General features: G+C 41.6%; 2 protein-coding genes and 1 pseudogene across 2 annotated transcripts; all 3 read right to left on the bottom strand.

The window, feature by feature from the left end:
* Positions 1–1,585: 1,585 nt before the first annotated feature.
* On the bottom strand, positions 1,586–6,303 carry LOC115197384 (transmembrane protein 263). The gene is made up of 3 exons (XM_029758836.1): positions 5,924–6,303; positions 3,969–4,036; positions 1,586–3,365 (listed from the first exon to the last, which is right to left on the bottom strand). The coding sequence occupies exons 2-3, from the start codon at positions 4,027–4,029 to the stop codon at positions 3,067–3,069; spliced, it is 360 nt and encodes a 119-aa protein (XP_029614696.1). The 5' UTR covers positions 4,030–4,036; positions 5,924–6,303; the 3' UTR covers positions 1,586–3,066.
* A 634-nt stretch (positions 6,304–6,937) lies between these two features.
* On the bottom strand, positions 6,938–9,173 carry LOC115197385 (tubulin alpha chain-like; annotated as a pseudogene).
* Positions 9,174–16,856: 7,683 nt separating this feature from the next.
* On the bottom strand, positions 16,857–19,109 carry LOC115197383 (tubulin alpha-8 chain-like). The gene is made up of 4 exons (XM_029758835.1): positions 18,924–19,109; positions 18,302–18,524; positions 17,994–18,142; positions 16,857–17,913 (listed from the first exon to the last, which is right to left on the bottom strand). The coding sequence occupies exons 1-4, from the start codon at positions 18,924–18,926 to the stop codon at positions 16,936–16,938; spliced, it is 1,353 nt and encodes a 450-aa protein (XP_029614695.1). The 5' UTR covers positions 18,927–19,109; the 3' UTR covers positions 16,857–16,935.
* Between the last annotated feature and the right edge of the window lie 3,312 nt (positions 19,110–22,421).

Below are 22,421 nucleotides of genomic sequence, written 5' to 3'. Positions count from 1 at the left end.
GGTTACACACCCAATTTTAAGAATCCACTGATTAATAGTCAAATCCTTTGGTAGAGAACTACAGTACCAGTCAAAAGTTTGGACACACCTAGTCATTCAAGGGTTTTTCTTTATTTGTATTATTTTCTACTTTGTAGAATAATAGTGAAGACATCAAAACTATGAAATAACACATATGGAATCATGTAGTAACCAAAAAAGTGTTAAACAAATCTTAATAGATTTTAGATTATTCAAAGTAGCCACTCTTTGCCTTGATGACAGCTTTGCACACTCTTGGCATTCTCTCAACCAGATTCACCTGGAATGCTTTTCCAACAGTCTTGAAGGAGTTCCCACATATGCTGAGTACTTGCTGGCTGCTTTTCCTTCACTCTGCGGTCCAACTCATCCCAAACCACCTCAATTGGGTTGAGGTCGGGTGATTGTGGAAGCCAGGTCATCTGATATAGCACTCCATCATGCTGCTTCTTGGCCAAATATCCCTTACACAGCCTGGAGATTTGTTGGGTCATTGTCCTGTTGAAAGACAAATAATAGTCCCACTAATCGCAAACCAGATGGGATGGCGTATCGCTGCAGAATGCTGTGGTAACCATGCTGGTTAAGTGTGCCTTGAATTCTAAATAAATCAGTGTCACCTGCAAAGCAGCCCACACTATCACACCTTCTCCTCCATGCTTCACGGTGGGAACCACACATGCCAAGATCATCCGTTCACCTACTCTGCGTCTCTCAAAGACATGGCTAAAAATCAGACCTAAGGACAGATTACCACCGGTCTAATGTCCGTTGCTTGTATTTCTTGGCCCAAGCAAGTCTATTCTTATTATTGGTGTCCTTTAGTAGTGGTTTCTTTGCAGCAATTCAACCATGAAGGCCTGATTCACGCAGTCTCCTCTGAACAGTTGATGTTGAGATGTGTCTTTTACTTGAACTCTATGAAACATTTATTTGGGCTGCAATTTCTGAGGCTGGTAATTCTAATGAACGTATCCACTGCAGCAGAGGTAACTCTAGGTCTTCTTTTCCTGTGGTGGTCCTCATGAGAGCCAGTTTCATCATAGCGCTTGATGGTTTTTGCGACTGCACTTGAAGAACTTTCAAAGTTCTTGAAATTTTCCATATTGACTGACCTTCATGTCTTAAAGTAATGATGGACTGTCGTTTCTCTTTGCTTATTTGAGCTGTTCTTGCCATAATATGGAGTTGGTCTTTTACCAAATAGGGGTATCTTTTGTATACCACCCCTACCTTGTCACAACACAACTGATTGGCTCAAACCTATTAATAAGGATAGAAATTCCCAAAATGTACTTTTAACAAGGCACATCTGTTAATTGAAATGCATTCCAGATAGCTACCTCATGAAGCTGGTTGAGAGAATGCCAATAGTGCAAAGCTGTCATCAAGGCAAAGGGTGGCTACTTATAATTTGTTTTATTTAACACTTTTTTGGTTACTACATGATTCCATGTGTTATTTCATAGTTTTGATGTCTTCACTATTATTCTACAATGTAGAAAATAGTACAAATAAATAAAAACCCTTGAATGAGTAGGTGTGTCCAAACTTTTGACTGGTACTGTATATTGATAATATGAATACCTTTTATTTCTAATACCAACAATAGAAAAAGACAACTCCTTAAATTGAATAAAAAATGGATAATGCTAAAGTAGGCTAGTTTGTTTTTTGGCAGTAGAACAACATGTGGACTACGGAATAAGATGATAGATACATAAGTGATAAGTTTAAAAAAATGAATAAGTTACTTTAGTTCAGGCTTTCTTGTGGGAATAAGCCACCTTGTTATAAAGTGAAAGAACAAAATATAGCAAGAGAGGAAGGAACAGCAGTGACAGCGCTCCGTGATTCGACGCACCATCAGTGAAAAAATGAAGAGTCCATACCATCAAAGGGGAAACGGATCCTAAAACTACTCTGTCATTGAAAAACATGAGGTTACATTACTTGCACCAGAGAGCATTTTCTGAAGATGAAAAAGACAAATGGAAATGAACATTTCCACTTTAGAGCATTTCCCTGGTGGAGAAATAAAATCCCTATGAAAATAAAATCCCCCTCACATCAGAAACGGGGAGTTTGAGATATAAATCGTATACTTTACAGGGGAAGAAGAAAAAACAAAAGAAAACAATATCCACCAGCATAAACATCTAGTCAGGAACATTGACTTCCCTAGCAGTGTTCAGTCTACCATAGCCCTGGCAGGTAGCGTTAAAACCCCAGCGTGCCGCGGTAATTATTGGGGAGCGGCGGGAGAGTGATGAGTGTTGTTGTGGGAAAGAGCACCAAGGCTGAGCGGCTGGGCCCCAGACGCACAGAGTCCGTAATCTCAGAAACAGAATCAATCAGAGAGATGGAGTGCAGCCATCAACTCCCTGCCGTCACCAATGCCTTTCAAAACAAGGCGCTGCCTTGGTGGTTGGAGCAGCCCGGTGCTGGCTTCTTCAATCTGAACCACACCTCAGCTCAGGGGTCAAGGTAGTAACCCCCTGTGCAGTCCCAGCACCAAACCCCCCCATGAGATCCTCTTTATTTACTGTTAGAGGTGTCGGACTAGGCATCGATCACTGATTGTCTGACTGCCAAATACAGCAATGAACATGAACACCGCCTTAAACATTGTGAAAATGTTCTTGGCCTGTTTCTTAAACAGCAGCCAGGAGATGGAACAAATACTAAGCAATAAAATAGGCCTAATATTTTCTTGGCTGGTTTTTTATCTACAGAGTAAATACAACATTCACAGGCAGTCATTTCATATTCCAACAGTTTGAGGCACTGGTTACTTTTACAGACAAAGACGGGTGGGGTGGCCCCTGCACTGCTGACCAGGAAACCCCTTATTTAGTCTCCCCCTCAGTGACCATGCCACATAATGAGAGTGGTCCATAGACACTTGCGGATCAGAGTGTAGGCCTCCACAAAAAGTGCGCACGCACACACACAACTTTGAATCCTCTGTAGCCCTCCAGGCCCCTCCACACTGTAGACGACACAGACACGAGACCCAAAACGGCATCGCCGTCCGCCCCTTCCTCAGTCAGACTTGTCCTTCTTCTTGCCTCCTCCAATAGGAACTTTATTGGCCACCGCTGAGCCTACTGCAGACACGCCTCCAGCTACAGCACACACACCTCCTTTCACCAACCCCACCCCAATGCCAGGAACAGCAGCCACTGAGGTGACGGCGGTCTTGGTCAGGTTGAAGCTCTTCCCTCCTATCCAGGCCACCCCACCCACAGTGGCTCCCACAGCACCTTTAGTGACACTGAAGAGTCCTCCAGTCACTCTGGAGAACATGCCTGGCTGGGGCGCGGGGTGATCCTTGTTGCCGTCTGATGAGACACAATAGGGTGTTAGTGTTGAGAGAAGTTAAGCAGAGGAACAGAGCAACTTCCCCAGTTTATGGAAAAAGATCTCCGTTCCACATTGTACAGACAGTGCCACAATAGAATGATGAATAGGCTTCTACATGGAAGTTTGTGTCATTGAACCATGTCTTCTGCTTAGAATGGTCTATTGTGACCACATGATAGAGTAATAGCTCCACTAGAAAGATAAAGCTAAATATAGTTATGATGGCCCTCAATAGCCCTCATTGCTTCTAATGACAAAGGAATCAGTGTGTGGTGGGCTAGACAGAAACTGTAGAGCCACTAACAATGCAGAAGATGGAACGATAATGCCACCTATTGGTACAAATAAAAATGCCTCAGACATATTAAGATTCACTCAGACATCGAATTTGTGAGGACATTTAAAAAAAATTCAGGTTTACCGTAGTTAGGCCTATTAATAAGATCTTCAGTGATAGGATGGCATTCAAGTTACTGTTATGTAGCCTACTACATTACTGAGTGTCAGTGTACAATACGTGTTATCATTGTCCATTCAATGTTCATCAGCTTGTTATTGGCAACTAAAGAGACTGAACTGACCTGCTGGATGCTCGTCTTTGAGGTATGCTGGGATTTCATCCTGCTGCTCGCTTTGACTCATATTCCCTCTAGGCAGGAGAGAAAACAGGTAAAGTCAACCAATTCATCATCACTTAAGTAGACTATATCATGACTTCTTCCCAAATGTGGCACCATAGTCTCTGAAAACCATAGAGCAAACATTTTGCCTCTGGCAGTTGGGCGTTTGGTTAGGCAAGTTCTTGAAAAACAAGGTGGGGAAGGATTGCCTTTGGACTAACCATTCCTCTATCTGACTTTAAGCCAGGGTGTGCTGCCTACTTCTAACAACGCCAAACAAGGCAGACCTGTTTACTGTTGAACCACAGAGAATAAGCAGATAGAGAGCCTGATTGAGAGAGCCAGTGGGGGGGGGGGGGGGGGGGGGGGATGACTGGGCTCTCAGCTATGTTCAACTCAACAAGATGAAAATCAAGAAATTTACAAAACATGGAATTCATTTATTTTAGTCAATCGGTAGCTTTTTATTTGTTGTTCTTATCTGACAGAGCGCACCACCTGCAAAGTAGGAGCACGAAGACATTTCAAGACCAGAGCGGCAAGTTAACGGCACCAAACAGAAGATATGCACATGATAGTAATACAAAGACATGATAAAGCCTAAGTCTTAGAAGGGAAGCCTTGAACAGAGTCAACATAAGTCATATGCTTGCTGAGGACCTTTGAACATGATCTAATGGGCCTAATTAGTGTTGTAGAAACATGTGCTGTTCAACAGCTCTACGTGCATGTAGCCTGTAGGGCATTCCTATGTGGCAGTTACAGTGGCATCAAACTGTACTTCAAACTACAGTAAACTAGCCTCCTCTATAAGCAAACGTTGCTCTTCACGTGCCCCCCACAGTTCAACATAGCACACTCACAGATACACCATTGTGTAAAAGCTTAATTATCCTATTTCTTTTAGGCATAGCACTAGTCTGGAAATTAGAAATGGACCAAAAACTATCTAGGTGCTGGCTAGAGTACCTTCATTTCACAGTAAAAGGGTTAGGGGTCCAGTTGTGCTAAGTAAGCAACAATTGAAGACCGTTTATAACTGTTAGGCATAGAGCCAAGCTGGTATGAATATAGATTCAGTAGACAGAATTTCTGGTACATAACTCAGATATGTGGAGATGGAAACAATTTAATAAATTTAATATATTCACGCTTACATTTAAGTACTAGCTACTTCAAAATCGTTTTGTGAGCATAATGAACACCCAAAAGAGGTTAAATCTAAAATATTGAAATAAGCTGTTATTTAGCTGGGTATGGTCACTGACGTGGCAGCAGGCTGCCAATGTCATTCGGGTAACTCCAAAATTATTTACAGTGGATAGATGAGGACATATACACTTGTTACAGTACATAATTAATGTCCCATTTGAAGAATATCAGATTACTGAGCTAGCTGGGTACTATTATCTGATGAATACAAATACATAGTAATACAAGCAAGCCATGGCCCAACCAAACTGTGTTCCAACTGAGTTTGACAAGCTAGCTAGGCTAGTTAGCGTGCTCAATAGCATGGTTAGCTAGCGTTAGTTAATTAGCTTTACGATTTAGCAAAATAGCTATCCTCTCATTCAATTAGCGAGCTCAATTTGAAACAAAACGTTCTACTTGAAACAGTTGTCTGATATATATATGGTTTCAAATTAGCTAGTTAGTGGGGCAAAAGCGAAAAGTAACTTTGTTAGCCAACTTTTTGCTAGCTAGCGAAATCACTCATATTGGAAACTGCATGGATAGCTAACGTTAGTTAGCTAACTAACAGTAGCTAGATCATTTGCAAACTAGTTAACGCTCATTTATTTTCGAGATTGCAAGTGTTGAATGGCTTTTTCTTTTTGTATCTTATAACACGACGTTTATATAAATCGATTCATACGTCTTAAATTATCGCGCGTTAACAAAAGTACACTTACCTTGTTTTTTCTGTGTCTGTTCTCTGACGTTGCAGCTATCAACTGTTAGCAACGTTGTTTTTCCCTTAGGAACTAGCTAGCTACAGTAGATATGGTTATTAAAGTCGCCAGTAAACGAGGTACTTTGATGCCACAATAAGAAATAAAAGATTCAAACGAAGTAAATGGTACAGTAGAATAGAAGAAAACAATTTGCATAATAGTCCAATATTTAGTGTTTTGGGGAAGCGGGATCACCGGGCAAGTGTTAACATTTAGTATTTAGCTATTATCAGTCTGGTAGCAGCAGTTGTGATGACCGAGCAGGTGGTCAGCCCAGTTCACGTGTTCAGCAGTCTGATGGCTTGTAGACAGAAATTGTCTCTGAGCCTGTTGGTATTAGACAGTATGCGCGGATACTGTCTACCACTATATTAACAGGGTGGAACAGCTCAGAGCTGTGGTGGCATAATTTGGCACATTTTCCAACGTAGTAGTATACATGGTTTAGTCTTTGAGAACGGTTAAGTTGCCGATTTAAAAAAAGTGTAGCTCTACAATGATAGCTGGGAATAATTTAATGCGCTTTATGCAAAAGGTGCTAATCTTTTCTATTTGCATATTAATCACTCAACCACTCGATGACACTGCGGCGATAGTGCACTATCATGGTCAAACTTGTCAATGTAAGGCATACTATGTGCAGTCACAGACAGGTTGTTGTCCCATTGACAAAGCTTGATTTACACTAGTCAGTTATGAAGATACTCCTCCCCATCATAATTGTGGTGCAAGATGCACTGCTAAAGGCTTAACTACAGTCAAGTAGTCAGAATGCACACAAAATGTTAAGTGCAGATGTACCAACAACCCCAGCCATCTTGTCAAGCGCTAATCTTCCATGACCAAGTCGCATGCCACCCACAAAGTTCATAAGCCATTCCAGGACCTCTTCATTCCAGTTATACACAGCCACACCTGCCGACCAAATCAACAGATTTATCAAGTAAAAAATCAAAAGTAAGTGACACATTAAGAATTTAAACGCTTTGAGTTTTATTATAATTAGACAAGAAGCTGCTTGGAGAACAAGTAGAGAACAAGCTGGTTGGGAGGCAGATTTAGTATTCATCTTCTTCCGCCTCACAACCGTCACCAGTCTGCCCTCAACTCCTCATAATCCTTCTCCATAGCAGCCATGTGCTCTCTGGCCTCATAGAACTCCCCCTCCTCCATGCCTTCACCCACATACCAGTGCACAAAGGCCCGCTTGGCATACATCAGGTCAAACTTGTGGTCCAGACGACTCCAAGCCTCTGCAATAGCTGTGGTGTTACTCAGCATGCACACAGCTCTCTGCACCTTGGCCAGATCACCCCCAGGCACAACAGTAGGCGGCTGGTAGTTGATCCCCACCTTGAACCCTGTCGGACACCAATCCACAAATTGGATGGATTTGCGGGTCTTGATGTAGGCGATAGCTGCGTTGACGTCTTTGGGCACCACGTCACCACGGTACAGCAAGCAGCAGGCCATGTACTTGCCATGTCTGGGATCGCACTTCACCATCTGGTTAGCCGGTTCAAAGCAGGCATTTGTGATCTCAGGAACAGAGAGCTGCTCGTGATAGGCCCTTTCTGCTGAGATGATGGGAGCATAAGTGACCAGGGGGAAGTGGATACGGGGGTAAGGAACCAGGTTGGTCTGGAACTCTGTCAGATCCACATTGAGTGCACCATCAAAGCGCAAAGAGGCAGTAATTGAGGAGACGATCTGGGCAACGAGGCGGTTCAGATTGGTATAAGATGGACGCTCCACACCAAGATTACGCTTGCAGATGTCAAAGATGGCCTCATTGTCCACCATGAAAGAGCAATCCGAGTGCTCCAGAGTGGCATGCGTGTTCAGGATGGAGTTGTAGGGCTCCACAACTGCCGTGGACACCTGGGGCGCAGGGTAGACTGAGAACTCCAGTTTGGACTTCTTCCCGTAATCTACAGACAGGCGCTCCATTAAGAGAGAACCAAAGCCAGAGCCAGTCCCACCTCCAAGACTATGAAATATAAGGAATCCTTGTAGTCCAATGCACTGGTCAGCCTGAGGTGAATGAGCACACATTAACAATTCATCCAAATTTCACCATAGTGGGACTTGCAACTAGAGATCGAACCACTCACCATTTTACGCATTCTGTCCAGTACAGACTCCACAATCTCCTTGCCAATGGTGTAATGGCCACGTGCATAGTTATTGGCAGCATCCTCCTTGCCACTGATGAGTTGTTCAGGGTGATACAGCTGACGGTAGTGTCCATTCCTCATTTCATCTAGAATACATTAGATTGGTATATGCAGAAAAGACTAGTGTTATATAAAAAGAAACTACGTGCCGTAAAAACAATTCAAGATATTACATGTCAATGTACGCCATGCCATTTCATACCATTGAGGTTGTAGAGCTAGCTATACAACTATATGTTCCTTACCCATAACTGTAGGCTCCAGATCTATGAAGACAGCCCTGGGAACATATTTCCCACCGCCAGTCTCACTGAAGAAGGTACCAAACGAGGAATCAGCCAGGGAAGCAGTACTGGATTCATGGATTCTCCCATCTGGTTGGAAACCATGCTCCAGACAATACAATTCCCAACATGCATTGCCCATCTGGACACCTGCTTGGCCAATGTGTATAGAAATACACTCCCTCTGTCAAGACAAAAGTAATTGAATTTTATGTCCATAGCCTACCATTTTCAAGATGTGCTATATTGCATGTTGGAGCCCAACTATTTAGGGTCAAAATGCCAGGTAGTGTTGCTCAAATTAAATATACTTTTGACCTGAATACACATGCAAACCACAGGAGGTTGGTGCACCTTAATTGGGGAGGATGGGCTCATGTTAATGGCTGTAGCGGAATAGTAGCAAATAAATACATTGTTTGATGCCATCCCATTTATTCCGTTCCAGCCATTATGAGCCGTCCTCCCTGCAACAGCCTCCACTGGCGCAAACATAACTCAAGAGAAAAGCTCAAAATAGGTATTAGATTTGAAAATACAAAACATGCCAAAACCTCACCTTACCATTGTTGAGCAGCTACAAATGGAATGTAATTTAGGAATAAACGCTTGACCAAATCCTGAAACAGTTTAACAGGTTCTTCATGTAAATCACAAGTGCAAACAATCAAAAATATCTTCATATCAAACTAAGTTTTAGCTAAAACATATTTGTCAAACGCACACCACAACAGCCCACTAACCTTAAACACAAGACAAATTGTCAAATGGGCCAGGCTTATAGACGCTTCAGCAATCAATTGTGGGGGTGTGGCTTTCAATTGACATTGATTTACAGGGCTAATGTCATTTATTGCTACCAAGTTGTACCCAACAATAGGGTGAAATCAGGCTATACTTTAGCCCCCTCAAATTCAAATCCGGATCTCCAAGCTGGTTCCACCGCTTTTTAAAAATGATTCCCCTCTAATCATGGACTGACTTAGACCTGGGACACCAGGTGGGTGCAATTAATTATGTTGGAACATAAAACCAGCAGTACCCTGCACCTCCAGGGAAGGAGTTGAATACCCCTGCTATAGTCTGTCTATTTCATGATTCATTAATTTAATTGCCCTTACGATTTTCTTTGGAGGCCCAAATTCTAGTCCAAAAAATATTTCACCTAATTTTAACATTGTCATAAAGAGCACATGTTCAACTTCATAACAAGTTTTCCCATTTCAAGAGATTCAATTACAAAAAACAAATCAAGACGTTAAATGCTACTTTTGAAAAATATATATTTTAAAGGATAGGTTTTTACCATATTTCAACTACAGTTCTGTTCACATCACAGGGTTGACCTTAAACCAGTGGATTTAAAAAAAAGAATAATCACAATTCACATTTTCCTCTTGAAGAATGTTCAGAAATTACTTCCAATCAACAAAAAACTAGGGCTTTACAATGCTGAAAGCTTTTTGAGATTAAGTAGGTTAAAATCTTTCTAGAAGTTGGAAAAACATGACATGCCAAAATAGGGATCTTCATTGAAAACGGACTTATTTTAATGACGCGTGGTGTAATTATTGTAAACAAAAGGAGAGACTTTTAGATTTCTTCACAACAATCAAGCTTTATTATTTAATTACTGCAGTAATGGAGCTGGTCGGTAATCACCCCTGGAGGTGATCAAATCAAATCAAATTTATTTGTATAGCTCTTCTTACATCAGCTGATATCTCAAAGTGCTGTACAGAAACTAAGCCTAAAACCCCAAACAGCAAGCAATGCAGGTGTAGAAGCACGGTGACTAGGAAAAACTCCCTAGAAAGGCCAAAACCTAGGAAGAAACCTAGAGAGGAACAAGGCTATGAGGGGTGGCCAGTCCTCTTCTGGCTGTGCCGGGTGGAGATTATAACAGCACATGGCCAAGATGTTCAAATGTTCATAAAAGACCAGGATGGTCAAATAATAATAATCACAGTAGTTGTCGAGGGTACAACAAGTCAGTAACACAAGAGTAAGTGTCAGTTGGCTTTTTCATAGCCGATCTTTGAGAGTATCTCTACCGCTCCTGCTGTCTCTAGAGAGTTGAAAACAGCAGGTCTGGGACAGGTAGCACGTCCGGTGAACAGGTCAGGGTTCCAGCAGGTCTGGGACAGGTAGCACGTCCGGTGAACAGGTCAGGGTTCCATAGCCGCAGGCAGAACAGTTGGAACTGAAGCAGCAGCACGGCCAGGTGGACTGGGGACAGCAAGGAGTCATCAAGCCAGGTAGTCCTGAGGCATGGTCCTAGGGCTCAGGTCCTCTGAGAGAGAGAAAGAGAGAAAGAAAGAGAGAATTAGACAGAGCATATTTAAATTCACACAGGACACCGGAAAAGACAAGAGAAATACTCCAGATGTGACAGACTGACCCTAGCCCCCCGACACATAAACTACTGCAGCATAAATACTGGAGGCTGAGACAGGAGGGGTCAGGAGACACTGTGGCCCCATCCGATGAAACCCCCGGACAGGGCCAAACAGGTAGGATTTAACCCCACCCACTTTGCCAAAGCACAGCCCCCACACCATTGGAGGGATATCTCCAACCACCAACTTACCATCCCGAGACAAGGCCGAGTATCGCCCACAAAGATTTCCGCCACGGCACAACCCAAGGGGGGGCGCCAACTGAGAACTCAACGAGCTGGTTTGAACCACAGCATTTTATAGCAAAGTCCATCCTCCTTCAGTCTACATGACAAACATATGTATGGAATGGGTCACAAGGTTAAGATTTGTAGACAATATCTGCTGTAAAAACTGTCCTCGTTGTTTAGAGACCAGGGTCTGGCCCCCCAACTCCATACTGGAGCTATCTCCCGCTGGTACCCCAGTACAGAAACATTAACTCATTCTCTGGAATGCAGTATCACCCAAAGACATCATACATCTTCCAGAGGCCCATCCTCAGTAGAACACACACAGATGAGTGTTCTAACAACCCCTTATTCTGTTGCATAAAACAACCATTTGATGCAATAACAGCATTATAATATAATCTTGCAATTCTGCTCTCACATTCCCCCCTTTTGAGAGTCCTCTCAACTTAAAAGAAAATTACAAGATTTAAAAACATTCATTCACATGTAGAAAATGCATACATTCTTCATAAACCAAGAAGCATAAAAGCAATAACTCATTGCATGGGTTCCTGCACGTGATTGGCTGCTATAGCACTGGCTCAGCCTCCTCCCAAGAAACTTAGCACTGTCTCCCACTTCAACCTCCAACACATATTCTAACCATTCTACCAATTTGTCTGGGGAGGTCATGATACACAGTCACCTGTACGAACTCATAAAAAAAAAAAAAAGATGCATACAGTTTATATGATTCAAGGCTATATTTTCATAGACAGTGAAAAGCAAATATTTAATGCATAATGCAGTGCATGCAACAATGGACTTTAATAAAATAAGCATTTAGTTATCACACTCCAATGGATCAGCATGGTGGAAATAACTATTTCCATCCCAGAAACTAAAATGAGCATATCTTGTTGGACAAATCCAGGTGACTCCTGGTTAATGTAAAATCTATTCCGTTGGTGCCTAATGAACATGACCCAAGACAAGCATCATGATTCCACTACTTATAAGGCAACTCCTATAGTCTCTATGTGCCATTAACACCATACCTGCTATAGTTCCTGAGTATGATCACTTTCATCAAAAACGTAATTTGGTCATGGAAATTAGTCAAATAGATTTACCAATCAATCCATCAGGTTTAAAAATCAGTCAGTTTCCAAATCATAATCAAAACCCAATGAATTATCCAACCCAAATATCCAATGACATTGCTCAGTGATTTAAATTGGTCCTATCACTCAGTCAAAAACCCTCAATTTATCACACATCAACATTGTCAAAATGTACATTTATATTAACATACAGTATAATTATCATATAATTCTAGTATGAACTTTCTTATCATGATTACAATTACAGATCAGTATCCTAATGCATTCTTAATCTGAATTACTATATTTTTATGTAGTGTGTAGACCTCTACAATCAACCTGATACCCCAAAATAAACAATTTTAGACAAGTCTAAATCAATTTTGGGCACAGGTGACCCCCATTTGGATAATGAATTTCACAAATTAAATAAAAAACAGTCAAACATTTCATATCCCAGGTTTCCAGTAAGTTTCCAGTACATGTATTATCAAAAGAATTCACGTGTTCAATTAAAACTGAAATTGAAAACTTCAGAAAACTCCATGTGTGTGTGTGCCCCTTTAAGATACCTTGGCACGAAGACAAATGGAAAACTCAGTAAACCCAAATGAAATAGAACACTTACAATAAAATCAAACATAGTATTTTAAAAACACCAACAAATAGTCATAACAAGTGTGTTGTGTGTGGGGGTATTTGCAAACCTTAAGGTAAAAACAAACAAAAATGGCTAGGCCTTATTTAATTTGGTAGTTTACGGCCTCAATCTCACTCACTGCTCTCCCCAAGACAGCACAGCACCGGGAAACATTTCAGAGAGAGACAATGAAACCCCCATTTTCCCAGAAAAAACAAAATACATTTCGTTAGCATTCACTATACTACACTGATTCAGCAACCGAAAAGTTTTAACTACAAACAAAACCTGATAATAAGTCCACTGTACTCCCTCAAATCATTAATCATTTGTTTTAATATATCCCAGCGTTTATGTTTATTAGCGTTTAATTTAGCATGCGCTTCCCTTGTGCCTTGTTATAAATGCAGATTTTCTTTTCACAAGCGACATATTATAATTATTTTACTACATCACATTAGCTCCGCAATGATACTTTTTTGATGGAAACCCCAGGCTTTGTACGACGTTATAAGTTACGTCGAGATTCCATCTTAATTCACTCGAACAAAAAAAGGTTTATTCGATAAATATAGCAACTCCTCTCAGTGTTACATCGTTCGGGTAAATTAACCAAAAGTGGGCACACTCCAATCAGTTTCTGAGACAAATGCCCAGACTGTAGACAGTTGAATAATACTTAAACCTCATATTTATCTAATTAAAGGGACCAACTCAAAACCTACGTACGTCTACGTATGGGTTGTTTAAATTGAATCTCATTATATTCCCAGTATTACTTTATCAAATCTCCAGTAAATCGATTATACACACATACAATTCATCATATTTTCCTATCTTCACAGAATCCATTTACAATGTAAGAAATTCTTAGGTACTCACATCAACCATTCCATTTGCGTTTTCTAGGACTCTCCACAGCTACGAAGCAGCTCTCCAAACATAATCCCAGCAGAACCAAAAACTTTTGTTTCGTGGACAACGCCCGGCCCGTCATGGGATTCTCAACGGTTCTCTGACCTCCCAGAAACCACGGCAAAGTCTTGGCTCCCAGAAACTAGACTTGCTGCTAACGTTCCGCTCTCAATACCACCCCGAGATATTCTATGATGGGCAGTTGTAACCGATGTGAAATGGCTAGTTAGTTAGCGGTGGTGCGCGCTAATAGCGTTTCAATCGGTGACGTCACTCGCTCTGAGACCTGAAGTGGTTGTTCCCCTTGCGTTGCAAGGGCCGTGGCTTTTGTGGCGCGATGGGTAACGATGCTTCGTGGGTGTCAGTTGTTGATGTGTGCAAGGGTCCCTGGTTCGAGCCCAGGTTGGGGCGAAGAGAGGGACGGAACCTACACTGTTACATTGGTGCCGTGACCCAGATCATTGGTTGCTGCGGAAAAGGAGGAGGTCAAAAGGGGGGTGAGTGTAACCGATGTGAAATGGCTAGTTAGTTAGCGGTGGTGCGCGCTAATAGTGTTTCAATCAGTGACGTCACTCGCTCTGAGACCTGAAGTGGTTGTTCCCCTTACGTTGCAAGGGCCGCGGCTTTTGTGGCGCAATGGGTAACGATGCTTTGTGGGTGTCAGTTGTTGATGTGTGCAAGGGTCCCTGGTTCGAGCCCAGGTTGGGGCGAAGAGAGGGACGGAACCTACACTGTTACATTGGTGCCGTGACCCAGATCATTGGTTGCTGCGGAAAAGGAGGAGGTCAAAAGGGGGGTGAGTGTAACCGATGTGAAATGGCTAGTTAGTTAGCGGTGGTGCGCGCTAATAGCGTTTCAATCGGTGACCACTCACTCTGAGACCTGAAGTGGTTGTTCCCCTTGTGTTGCAAGGGCCGTGGCTTTTGTGGCGCGATGGGTAACGATGCTTCGTGGGTGTCAGTTGTTGATGTGTGCAAGGGTCCCTGGTTCGAGCCCAGGTTGGGGCGAAAAGAGGGACGGAACCTACACTGTTACACAGTGATGGACGGAACCCCAAAATAACACTATATCTACATTTGTTAACCAAATTTCAATAATCTTATTATGCTAAATGTTTATATCTTATTTACACAGAACTCTCATATCACATTCACACAGTACTGTTCCCAAACACACTTAATCAATATTTTTCATAACCCGCAGAAATATATTCTTACTTCTATAGGTGGATTTGGTTTATAGCTTTTACATATGTACCTAACTATTTTAAAACATTGCATAATCATTAACTTATCTACTAATTATTATTTATCTCAGCCTGACACAGAGCCTTCATGATCACCCACACAGGATTAATCAAATGCTCACACAGAACATTACTAAATAACCATCCACACAGAATTGGTCAGATGTCCACACAGAACATCATTTACAAAGATTACCCACACAATATTTAAACCCTGTCTATATGAATAGGGAAACCCATACCATTATCAAAATATTGCCTAATTAGTGGTCCCAAAACCAGGTGTTGTATCCACACTGGGATATCGTCTACTGCGATTACTATGGTATAGATTATCTTCCATCTATCCAAATGTGTAAAACTACCTACAGAGTACCCAGGTCTTCTCTCTTTGTAACACTGTCCCAAAAATCCTCTTTCCTCGTATTTTCTAAGTACCAGGAATATCAAAGACATGCACAATTACACCTAAAAATAGTAACCCAGGGCATACCTGTTTACTTCATTTAACAAAACATTTTATCAGTTATATACACGTTAAAATTTGAACGTCGCCAAAGTCAGATGCCTCGCAAGGCGTCACCTGGGCTCTCGTGGTCCTACTGTCAGCCAGTACCACGCATCTATACTTTTGGTAGCCCGCAACTGGCTAATTAACAATCATGTCCAAGGATACCTCACTTAACACTCAACTCAGTCCTGCTCGTTACCCCAGCTGTGGCCCTCTTAAGACCTCACTCTGAGCCTACCCTCAACAGGGGCTTTTGTTATTTTATGTTTTTGTCATCTTTTCACTTAATGTCTAATTAGTACTATTCATTCTGTGCACTCTCAAGTTCAATTACTGTAAGAAACCAGTCTCAACCTTCTTCCAATTCTGTTAATGTATCCATTCAGCTGACGCTCCCAGCCAGGTGGGGATCCGATCTGCTCCAAAGTGGAGTGGCTTTCCCCTGGTTACATCTCATGCAACTCCCCATGCACTGTTAACATGGATTTCACAGGGAACAATCAGAAAAATTAAGTTTAACACATCATCACTAAAATTGTGACAAATTGTAATCAAAAGGAGACTTTTAGATTTCAAAACAATCAAGCTTTATTTATTACTGCAGTAATGGAACTGGTCAGTAATCACCCCTGGAGGTGACTGAACTCAACGAGCTGGTTTGAGCCACAACATTTTATAGCAAAAGTCCATCCTCCTTCAGTCTACATGACAAACATATGGAATGGGTCACAAGGTTAAGATTTGTAGACAATATCTGCTGTAAAAACTGTCCTCATTGTGTAGAGACCAGGGTCTGGCCCCCCAACTCCATACTGGAGCCATCTCCCACTGGTACCCCAGTACAGAAACATTAACTCATGCTCTGGAATGCAGTAAGACAAAGTAATTCTTTGAGGCCCGTCCTCAGAACACAGATCATTCTAAAAAAAAAAAACTTTTGTTGCATAAAACCACCATTTGATGCAATGACAGCATTATAACAACCTTGCAATTTCTCACACCATTGAAATGTTTAGCATAGTTAAGTTAAAGCATGGCTTTGTGATCAAACTTTAATTGTGTGTTTGATAGGAATTTGCTGAGATCATGTTTGAGGTCAATAAGAGGCACTTTGTGGAATTACAGTTGACACAGAATTTGTCCAGGACTAGTCATTTATAAAGATAATTATGGTTCAAGGCTTAGTCAGGTAGTCTGATAACATTTTGTGTATTAAGTGCAGATGTACCAACAACGCCAGCCATCTTGTCAAGCGCTTATCTTCCATGACCAAGTCGCATGCCACCCACAAAGTTTATAAGCCATTCCAGGACCTCTTCATTCCAGTTATACACAGCCACACCTGCCGACCAAATCGACAGATTTATCAAGTAATAAATCAAAAGTAAATGACACATGCAAGAATTCAAATGCTTTGAGTTTTATTATAATTAGACAAGAGGCTGCTTGGAGAACAAGTATAAATGCTGGTTAGGAGGCAGATTTAGTATTCATCTTCTTCCGCCTCACAACCGTCACCAGAGTCTGCCCCCACCTCCTCATAATCCTTCTCCAGAGCAGCCATGTCCTCTCTGGCCTCAGAGAACTCCCCCTCCTCCATGCCTTCACCCACATACCAGTGCACAAAGGCCCGCTTGGCATACATCAGGTCAAACTTGTGGTCCAGACGACTCCAAGCCTCTGCAATAGCTGTGGTGTTACTCAGCATGCACACAGCTCTCTGCACCTTGGCCAGATCACCCCCAGGCACAACAGTAGGCGGCTGGTAGTTGATCCCCACCTTGAACCCTGTCGGACACCAATCCACAAATTGGATGGATTTGCGGGTCTTGATGTGGGCGATGGCTGCGTTGACGTCTTTGGGCACCACGTCACCACGGTACAGCAAGCAGCAGGCCATGTACTTGCCATGTCTGGGATCGCACTTCACCATCTGGTTAGCCGGTTCAAAGCAGGCATTTGTGATCTCAGGAACAGAGAGTTGCTCGTGATAGGCCCTTTCTGCTGAGATGATGGGAGCATAAGTGACCAGGGGGAAGTGGATACGGGGGTAAGGAACCAGGTTGGTCTGGAACTCTGTCAGATCCACATTGAGTGCACCATCAAAGCGCAAAGAGGCAGTAATTGAGGAGACGATCTGGGCAACGAGGCGGTTCAGATTGGTATAAGATGGACGCTCCACACCAAGATTACGCTTGCAGATGTCAAAGATGGCCTCATTGTCCACCATGAAAGAGCAATCCGAGTGCTCCAGAGTGGTATGCGTTGTCAGGATGGAGTTGTAGGGCTCCACAACTGCCGTGGACACCTGGGGCGCAGGGTAGACAGAGAACTCCAGTTTGGACTTCTTCCCGTAATCTACAGACAGGCGCTCCATTAAGAGAGAACCAAAGCCAGAGCCAGTCCCACCTCCAAAACTATGAAATATAAGGAATCCTTGTAGTCCAATGCACTGGTCAGCCTGAGGAGAATGAGCACACATTAACAATTCATCCAAATTTCACCATAGTGGGACTTGCAACTAGAGACCGAACCACTCACCATTTTACGCATTCTGTCCAGTACAGACTCCACAATCTCCTTGCCAATGGTGTAATGGCCACGTGCATAGTTATTGGCAGCATCCTCCTTGCCACTGATGAGTTGTTCAGGGTGATACAGCTGACGGTAGTGTCCATTCCTTATTTCATCTAGAATACATTAGATTGGTATATGCAGAAAAGACTAGTGTTATATAAAAAGAAACTACGTGCCGTAAAAACAATTCAAGATATTACAGGTCAATGTACGCCATGCCATTTCATACCATTGAGGTTGTAGAGCTAGCTATACAACTATATGTTCCTTACCCATAACTGTAGGCTCCAGATCTATGAAGACAGCCCTGGGAACATATTTCCCACCGCCAGTCTCACTGAAGAAGGTACCAAACGAGGAATCAGCCAGGGAAGCAGTACTGGATTCATGGATTCTCCCATCTGGTTGGAAACCATGCTCCAGACAATACAACTCCCAACATGCATTGCCCATTTGGACACCTGCTTGGCCAATGTGTATAGAAATACACTCCCTCTGTCAAGACAAGAGTAATTGAATTTTATGTCCATAGCCTACCATTTTCAAGATGTGCTATACTGCATGTTAGAGCCCAACTATTTAGGGTCAAAATGCCAGGTAGTGTTGCTCAAATTAAATATACTTTTGACCTGAATACTAGTGCAAACCACAGGAGGTTGGTGCACCTTAATTGGGGAGGAATGGCTCATGTTAATGGCTGTAGCAGAATGACAGCAAATAGAAAACACATGGTTTCCATGTGTTTGATGCAGTCCCAACCATTATGAGCCATCCTCCCTGCAACAGTCTCCACTTTCGCAAACATAACTCCAGAGAAAAGTTCAATGGGTATTAGATTTGAAAAGACCACCGAATTAGTAAGATGCCAAAGCATTGCAGTAAACTTCAGCTTACCATTGTTCAGCAGCTACAAATGGAATGGAATTTAGGAATGAACGCTTGACCAAATCCTGAAACAGTTTAACAGATTCTTCATGTAAATTACAATTGCAAACAATCAAAAATATTTTCATAACAGCCATTAACCTTCAGCTAAACCAGATTTGTCAAAAGCACACCACAACAGCCCACTAACCTTAAACACAAAACAAATTGTCAAATGGGCCAGGCTTATAGATGCTTCAGCAATCAATTGTGGGGGTGTGGCTTTCAATTGACATTGATTTAAAGGGCTAATGTAATTTATTGCTGCCAAGTTGTACCCAACAATAGGGTGATATCAGGTTATACTATTGCCCCCCCCCCCAATTCAAATCTGGATCTCCAAGCTAGTATCACTGCTTTTCTTTTATTATTCCCTTCTAATCATGGACTGACTTAGACCTGGGACACCAGGTGGGTGCAATTAATTATCTGTTAGAACATAAAACCAGCAGTACCCTGCACCTACTGGGTAGGATTTCAATACCCCCTGCTATAGCCTATCTATTTCATGATTCAATAATGGAAGTGCCCTTCTGATTTTCTTTGGAGTCTAGTACTGGACTAAAAGGAACTTTCTATAGAGGGGTCATTCAATGAATAGAGTGCCTTTTGGATAGTGTAATAGCATTCTGTCATGAAGAGCACATATTCAACTACATGACACATGTTTTCCCATCTCAAGAGGTTAAATTACAAAGAATTACTCTAAAAGTGACTATAAAGATGTTAAATAGTACATTTGAAATAAAAAAGTTTAAAGGAATAGTTTTACCATATTAAAACTAGAATTCAGTTCACGTTACAGGGTTGACCTTAAAACAGTGGGAAAAATGTAAATAAATGACAATTCACATGTTCCTCTTAAAGAATCTTCAGAAATTACTTTCTCAAGTAACAAAAAAACTAGGGCTTTAAAATGATGGTGAAAGCTTTTTGGGATTAAGTGGGTTAAAATCTTTCTAGAAGTTGGAAAAACATGACAAAATGAGGATCTTCATTGAAAACATCAAATTTATTTTAATTAAGACACACTACTATTGGAATTTCTATCATAGTTTAGTTTAGTTAGAGCATAGATGTATGTGATCCAAATGTAAAATGGTGTGTTTTATTTAAAAAAATCTGATATAATGTCAGAGGGAAATAAAAGGCACTACACAGTTTCTCCACTGAATGTTTTTGTTTTTGTCCAGGACTATGCTTAATCATTGTCTGGGAAATCCGCTCATAGTCTTCCGTAACAGGCCTGATGGGCAGGAGGTTAGGTAAGTCCATCCAGGAGGTCAGGCCTGCCACCCTGTCAAGCCACTCTGGTAGGCCTCAAAAAGCAGGTGACATGAACAGTGCTCAGTAGAAGTTTCGTACCCTTAAATTGTTTTGTTGTAATTATTGACATTTAATGGATGATATTGTAGGGTCTACACTTATTTCCCCACTCTCCCTTCCATTCTATGACACCAACATTGTGTGTACCAATTCTATCTATATACTGAATTCCAGGTTTGAACATGACGGTGATTCTGGGATTTGTCTTTCTGGTGCGATATAGTTTCAGTGGATCTGGATTTACCCTCCTGGTGGCAGCGATGGCTGTGTAGTGGGCAGTTATCCTAAATGGCTTTGAGTCTGTGTATTACAGAGGAAATATCTGGTTTTGTATCACAGAGAAAAGATCAGATTTTGTTTTTACTTGGCTTCGTTTAATTTGCTTCAAAGCTAAAACAACGAAATATATAGGATTGTAATGTCAACACACAGGCAGGGTCCCTGAATACCATCATACTGCTCCACATCTTTGGGTCCATCGTTGGACTGACGATGTCAAGGGTCTTCAACCAAGAAGGATCCAAGCAACAGCTTGAGAAAGAGAAATGGTCAGCAAGATGGATGTATTGTCCTTATTAATAAGTATGTACATAGCCAAATGCTAAGTGCTCCACCAATCACTTGTTTGTTGTATGCATTCTATACAACACTAGAATATTAAAATCTGTCATAAGAAGTAATCAATGTGGCAGTTAAATTGAACATATTAAAGGGATAGTTCACCCATATTAGAAAATGATATGTTGGTTGTATATGGCCAAGGTATGACAGCAATTCATGCTTTGGTTTTGTGGCCAGGTAGTTGGTTACGTCTTGCCTGTGCTTTCCAGGGAGGTACTGTGTCCCTGTGGAGGTTCTAGCACAGTTTTAAATATGTGCCTGTGGACCATCCTGTTAGGGGGAGGAGGCTGAGAGCTGTCAACAGCACCTAATGGCCCTGGCAGTTTGTGCCCTCACAGCTGCCGGTGTCACTGTGCTCAACAGCCCCAATGGAAAATTGAACATGGTAAAGATTAACTGAACATTTTTTGATAGTCAGAGGGATGTCAGAGGTGGGAGGTCAGGTTAGGTCAGAGAGCAGTAGCAGCATCCATTAAACCATCAGACATAACATGTAGAACGGAAGAACCATTTTAGAAGTGCAGCTATTGGTAGATGGGAAAAATTTTAATAAAGCAAACATTGAATATCCCTTTGAGCATGGGTAAGTTATTAATTATACTTTGGATGGTGTATCAATGGGGCAAATCCAACACATCACTGAGTACCACTTCATATTTTTGGGGATAAAAATGTACGGAAGAGAGCTAAGCACAGGCAAAATCCTAGAGGAAAACCTGGTTCAGTCTGCTTTCCAACACACACTGGGAGACAAATTCACCTTTCAGCAGGACAATAACCTAAAACACAAGGCCAAATATACACTGGAGTGTCTTACCAAGAAGACCATGAATGTTCCTGAGTTGCCTAGTTACAGTTTGGACTTAAATCAGCTTGAAAATCTATGGCAAGACTTGAAAATGGCTGTCTAGCAATGATCAACAACCAGCTTGACAGAGCTTGAAGAATTTTAAAAAGAATAATGTGCAAATATTGTACAATTCAGATGTGCAAAGCTCTTAGATACATGCCCATAAAGACACAGCTGTAATCGCTGCCAAAGGTGATTTTAGCATGTATTGACTCAGGGGTGTGAATACTAATGTATATAAGATAGTTCTGTATATCATTTCAATACATTAGCAGAAATTTCTAAAAACATGCTTTCACTTATGGGGTATTGTGTGTAGAGAGAAACTCTTGTGTGTAGAATGGATTTCATCCATTTTGAATTCAGGCTGTAACACAACAAAATGTGGAATAAGTCGAAGGTTATGAATACTTTCTGAAGGCACTGTACCCTATTGCAAACAGATTGCAGGCTTGCTATAGGGCATTTCCATGTAAAAGGACCCAACATGTGAAGTTCATAGGAACATGTCAAATCTTGTGCCAAATGAAATCAAAGAGTCTAAAAAAAAAATTAAATGGAGGCATATTCACATTTTCAACCATTTTCTATCCTAAATATTAGGAAAAATAAAGGCTTTGACTTCTGATCAAACAGATGGAAAGGGGGTCTTAGAAAACATCTACCAGAAA

Source organism: Salmo trutta, chromosome 7 (assembly GCF_901001165.1).
Source record: "Salmo trutta chromosome 7, fSalTru1.1, whole genome shotgun sequence".
In the NCBI taxonomy this organism is placed as follows: Eukaryota; Metazoa; Chordata; class Actinopteri; order Salmoniformes; family Salmonidae; genus Salmo; species Salmo trutta.
The sequence above is the reverse complement of the archived record's forward strand: the minus strand, read 5'-3'. Positions and strand labels throughout refer to the sequence as shown.

Coding starts and splice junctions, on each gene's coding strand:
- LOC115197384 (XM_029758836.1), bottom strand. CDS start 4,029: ATGAGTCAAAGCGAGCAGCAGGATGAAATCCCAGCATACCTCAAAGAC. Junction 3,366..3,968: donor CAAAGACGAGCATCCAGCAG/GTCAGTTCAGTC, acceptor GTGTCTCATCAG/ACGGCAACAAGGATCACCCC.
- LOC115197383 (XM_029758835.1), bottom strand. Junction 18,143..18,301: donor TCTGGAGCCTACAGTTATGG/GTAAGGAACATA, acceptor AATGTATTCTAG/ATGAAATAAGGAATGGACAC. Junction 17,914..17,993: donor TGGACAGAATGCGTAAAATG/GTGAGTGGTTCG, acceptor CATTCTCCTCAG/GCTGACCAGTGCATTGGACT.